This window comes from Erigeron canadensis, chromosome 7 (genome assembly GCF_010389155.1).
Source record: "Erigeron canadensis isolate Cc75 chromosome 7, C_canadensis_v1, whole genome shotgun sequence".
Lineage (NCBI taxonomy): Eukaryota > Viridiplantae > Streptophyta > Magnoliopsida > Asterales > Asteraceae > Erigeron > Erigeron canadensis.
In genome coordinates, this window is record NC_057767.1 from 17,021,303 (window position 1) to 17,027,302 (window position 6,000).

Genomic DNA, 6,000 nt, shown 5'->3' on the forward strand with positions numbered 1-6,000 from the left:
TATAAGTAAAATAGTCACGAACAGGATTAAGTGAACTTGTAAACTTGAATCAATCAGCTTTTGTACCGGTAGACGTATATCTGACAATATTTTGTTGACACAAGAGCTGATGCACAATTATCACAGGAATATAGGGCCTTTTAGGTGTGCTTTCAAGATTGATATTCAAAAAGCATATGATAAGTTTTAGTGGAGTTTCTTACGGCATACTTTGGTTGGGTTCGGATTATGACATGTGTTACATCTACTTCATTTTCACTCAGTATTAATGGGAATGTCCACGGCTTTTATAAAGGGAGAAGAGGAATAAGGCAAGGGGACCCAATGTCACCTTATCTTTTCACCCTAGTTATGGAGGTCCTAACATTACTATCGCAGAATTCTGCTTCTTCCTCTGATTTCAGGTTCCATAACATGTGTGATAAGCAAAGGGTTATTAACCCTTGCTTCGCTGATGATCTTTTCTTTTTCGCCTAAGAGTACTGTTTTCTTGTGCAATGTTCCTAATCATGTAAAGACGGCTATTCTTGACATAATGACATTCGAGGAAGGTACACTACTTGTGAAATACCTTGGTGTTCCTCTATCTCTTCTAGACTTTGTTATAATGACTGTAAGATTTTTGTGGAGAAACTGGGGACAAGAATTTCAAACTGGCACCATACATCTTTTTCGTTTCTTGGAAGATTGCAACTTATTAGATTTGTTTTATCTTCCTTGCATATATATTGGGCATCTGTTTTCATCCTTCCAAATAAAGGAACTGGAGAAACTTATGCGGTCTTTTCTTTGGTGTCAAGACCCTATGAAAAAAGGGTGGCCAAAGTTGCATGGAAGTCAGTTTGCCTCCCTAAAACTGAAGGAGGACTTAGGATTAGATGGATTAATGTGGCTAACAAAGGCCTAATGACTAAAAACATTTGGAGTATTCTTTATCAAAGGGAATCCCTATGGGTTCAATGGATTCATTCTTATAAGCTTAAAGAACAGAACTTTTAGGAGATTCCAATACAATCGGGAAGCAGTTGGGGTTGGAGAAAGATGTTAAGAATTCGGAATGAGTTGTGCCCGTTTATATGGTCAAAAATTGGTAATGGCGACTCTACGTCGGTCTGGTTGGATATGTGGAATGATGAATGCCCTCTGAGTGATCACATTACGCCAAGACTGATAAAGCAAGCTGGGTCTTCATGACATACAAGGATTCATGAGGTGATGATACCTGGACATGGCCAGTCGCATGGTACACGCTTTTTCCTGTTTTACTAAATATCCCGTTAATCCATTTGCAACCTGAATAGCATGATACTCTTGTTTGGAAGAAAAGGGATTAAAGTGAGGTCCCATTTTGGTCTGTTAAGGTTTGGAACTCCTTACGGGATACACAACCTGTGGTCCCATGGGGAAGTATGATATGGTTCTCACAGTGTATTCCACGCCATGCTTTTTTGTTATGGTTGGTTTTGGGAAGAAAATTAAAGACTCATGATAAGATGAGACAGTGGGGTGCTAGTGGCAACATGAACTTAAACTTATTATGTTGTTCTCTATGTACAAAAGGATTGGATTCACATGAACACTTGTTCATCAAGTATAACTTTTCTGTGCAGGTTTGGGACTCCGTCAAGGCGTTGGCAGAAATGCATCATCTTTCAGCAAAGTGGGACGACATTATGGCTTGGCTTGTTCCTCGGTCACGATCCAACTCAGCCAAAAGTATTGTGGGTCGCCTACTTGTTATGATTGAGGGGGAGAGCATAAGAATGATTATTGTTCTGATTATTTGATCATAGAGATGTATCCTAGTCAATAATTGAGGGGGAGTACATAAGAATGATTGTGGTTATAATGATTGATCATAGTTATACACCCTAGTCATAAAATTGATGGGGAGGTACAAGAATGAAGAATCAATTTTATAACTTTTTATTGAGTTTTTACAAGTGGTTTTCAAGTACTGCAGTTACAAGTGTGTTCAGATTCAGGAAAGCTCGTTCGGAAAGATTGATCGTGGAAAAGTTAATGAACTTTTGTAAGTTTATTAACTTTTCAGATTTAAGACGAAGATCAGGGAAAAGATGAACATTTGATGTCTACAGGTTTAGTCATTTCTATTTTTCATATTTTCAGGAAGTTCGTTATAAATGTTGATCAATTATTCAGAAACTTTGATGAAAGTTTGATTTTAAAGTGTGCAGGAGGTATTTACGACCTCGTAATTGAAGAAGGCAGAATACAACCTCGTAATTATTTGGCCGGGTTGACCTAGACCCATTCGGGTCAAGTGGGTATATAAACTAAGGGTTGGGGTATGTTTATCATTTGAATACTCGTATAGAAATGATTTTTACAAGTTTTGATTGAGTAAATCACAAAATCGTAGGATGATCACTAGTGCTGGATTTTCTCTCAATGACAAGGTAGCGGATATTATTGTTGATAATACCTGGAAATGGCCAAGCGAATGGACGGATAGATTCCCAAATATTCAGATTCCTGTTTTGAATACTTTGGAATTGGATCGACTTATGTGGAAAGATTCTAACCAAAATCTGCTGGATTTTTCGGTCAATGTGGTGTGGGAGGATCTGCGTCCTCAAGCTGCTATAGTGGATTGGTTCCCGATTGTTTGGTTTAATCAGAATGTACCGAAGCATGCTTTTATCTTATGGCTGATTTTTAAACAAAAGTTGAAGACTCAAGACATTATGGCACATTGGGATGTGAATAGATCTCTTTCTCTTTGCTGCTCGTTGTGCGAGCTACAACCGGATTCTCATAACCGCCTGTTTTTTGAATGCCCTTTTTCTTCACAGGTTTGGAATTCTGTCAAGTCTAGAGCGGAGTTGAATAATGTTGCTCCAGATTGGATGTCTATTGTTGCTGCAATTCTTCCTATAGCAAGCAAGTCCTCTGTGCAAAGCGTTGTTGCAAAACTTGTTTTGGCTGCATCTACATACTTTATATGGGATGAACGCAATGCAAGATTATTTCGTCAACAAAAAAGAACGAGGGATCAATTAATTGGTGCTATTGTTGAGACAGTAAGGCTCAAACTCCTTACATGCAGATTCAAGAGGACAAGGCGTGTTGAGCGGTTCTTAACAGCTTGGGATTTACCTGTCTCGTTAATTCGCTAATGTGTTATTTTGTTTTCTAGCTGATAGTGATCTTATGTCTAGTTAGGCTTTGGGTTTTGGCATGTTTTTTCTTTATGTAATCGCTTTATGCGTGGATGTGCTGTAAAGCCAACTTGGTATTCAACCAAGTTGCCTGTTCTTATTTGTGATGATATAAAAGTTAGCAAGGGGTGACGGCCTTTACCGAAAAAATCACAAAATCGTGTTGGGGAAGATAAAAAGTGCGACGACCTCGCATTTGGGGTTTTTGCTAGCCTAGATTTGCGACGTCGCATTTGTCAATTAATTTTGACTTTGTTGACTTTCGAAATACGAGTTGGATTTATGACCTGGACTAATACGTGGGCAAATTGGAAAATACGACCTCGTATTTTAGAGTTTGGTTGACTATATTTTGACCTTAAAATACGACCTCATACAAAGATACTACTTCGTATTTGACTTAACAGATTTTCAAAAGTTTATTTTCATAAATATTTGAAAATGAGTTAATTTTTATATTTAACTTAATTACAGGGTTAATTTAAGTTAATTTAACAGATTTTCAAAAGTTTATGTTAATAGATATTTGAAAATAAGTTAATGATTATAAATTACAGGGATAATTTATGTTAGTTATAAATTATAGGGTTAGTTTAAGTTAGTTTAACAGATTTTTCAAAAGTTTATTGTTAAATGAAATTTGAAAATGAGTTAATTTATGTATAAATAAATTACCAGGATAATTTATGTTCTTAACTAAATTACAAGGATAGCTTAAGTTAATTGTATAAAGTTATGCATATGAATTTAAGTTAATTGTATAAAGTTAATTTAAGTTAATTTAAGAAATTTCATTGCAGCTCATAATTATGTGATGAACTTCGATGATAATTAGGAAGGAACAACGTATTATCATGAGATATTCGCATTCTTCAGAAGATCAAGGATTCATCATGTGTTGACTCATTCGCCAGTTATTTATCTAGATTATTCGCCAGTTATTCGTATAGTTTCTCTAAATTTTTCTTCGATGAGATGAGAAAATAGATTAGAACCGCAGGAACAAGGAGATTTTTGATGTTTCCTAGGTTTGTGATGATGATAATCAATGCTCGACTTCCAAATTTGCAAGCAGTAGGGGAAGTGAAGCAAGTGAGTATGATCATCAGACGCGGTTGTGATGAGTTTTTGTAAAGGCATCCAAATGATCCAAATGCTCAAGATGTAACATTATTCAGTGCCATCATCAATGACAACTATGTAGCACCTGCTGATGAGGTCATATCAGTATATGAAGGGCCTCAGCCAGAGGAAGTCATATCAGTAATGGAGGAATAGCACAAACTGCTTCCAACACATGGCATCAAAGAAACTATCAGACTGAATAAGACGACAATTCAAAAGAGGTGATAAATCATCATCAAAGGGAAAACAATGGCCGAACACATGTTGATAAAGCCTTATTGGCAGAGACAAATGGAGTGGGGTCTGTTGTTGACTCTCTTTGATAACTGTGTAAATATTCGTGTTTTGATGCGGAAGATAGGTGTTCAACAATGGTGATTAGTGTGTGTTAGTGTGTGTTCTTGAGAGAGAAAGGTATGTGTGTGTGAGAAGATGATTTCATTCAAAATCACGTGAATGTGTTCTGGTTACAAGTTCATACATGAAAAGGAAGGTATGAGGGGTTTATATACTCTAAGGAAACTTACAAAAGCTCCCCCTCAACCTTATAAAAATTATATAAAATTCATAAAGATAAATACAACTAAGCACTATTTTTGTATCTCTAACATTCTCCCCCTTAGTGCTTGGTTGTAAGCTTGATTGTCCATTACTTCTTCCTTTGATGTCTTCTTCTCATGCTTGCTCTTCTTTTCCTGTACTTTTTCTTCTTATAGCTTTGTGCAGCAGTTGATGTTGATGGCTTGTCAATCTTAGAACCCCAGAAAGCTCTTTTCTTGTAAGTACTCCAAGTGTCTTTCCAATATTTCTTAGGAATGAAATGCCAATTATCACCTTCCGGACGATCATTTGGCAATCGGATATTATCTTGGAAATTCACTGGAGGAATGTTGTGAGGACCATGCTTGTGACTAGGATTCCAAAGAACCCATGAGCCTGTCTCAGTATGTCTCACTCCTTGAGTCTTGGGAGTCCTTTCAACAATAAGATCTCTTACTTTTTGACGAATCTCAAGAACAGCTTTGATACGTCTAATTTAATTTCTCCTCTAAGACTTGATGTTGTCATCTTCTTCATCACCAACATCTTCATCTATTGCACCCAGAATGGACAAGCAGTAGTTCAAAGTACCATCAGAGTACTTTGGAAAATCTGAGGCACGAATGAAGATCTTTTTCTTTAAACGATTAATGAAGACAAACCCATCCAAGTCTTCAATCACATCTCCAATTTGAAATGAATCTAGCTCATAACCCCCAGCTCTTTGATTTGGTTTTGCAAGGTCCTACTAGTTCTTCTTTCTAAGCCGATCTGAAAGTCATTGAATTCATAAAATCTGATTATAGCTTGAATGTGGCTTTTCAATGCTTCATAGGCTTGAAGTTGATCTGGAGTCTTAATGATCAGGTAGGCATATTGATTGTAGAGGAATAGAACATCTAAGATCTTCAAGTGTTGAAAGGATTCTTCTTGAACCATATACATACAACCATCTGCTCTGCAAACTTTGAATCGAACAAGTCTCATATTGTGAGACATCAAAGGAACAAACGACTCTAGCACTCTTGTGATTGGTCTTCCAAACTGCCTATACCACCATTCTTCTCTCACAGAACTTACAGCATTCATCAACTCCATGTATGCATCTCTTCGATCTTTATGTCTGAACAGAAAGAATGCTCTCAAGCGATTC

The 6,000-nt window shown here is 36.8% G+C and overlaps 1 protein-coding gene across 1 annotated transcript; it reads left to right on the forward strand.

Moving 5' to 3' along the window:
* The first annotated feature begins 2,384 nt into the window (after positions 1–2,384).
* LOC122609026 lies at positions 2,385–3,140 on the forward strand. Its single transcript, XM_043782087.1, has one exon. It carries the CDS (start codon positions 2,385–2,387, stop codon positions 3,138–3,140), a length of 756 nt encoding a protein of 251 aa, XP_043638022.1.
* Positions 3,141–6,000: the final 2,860 nt, after the last annotated feature.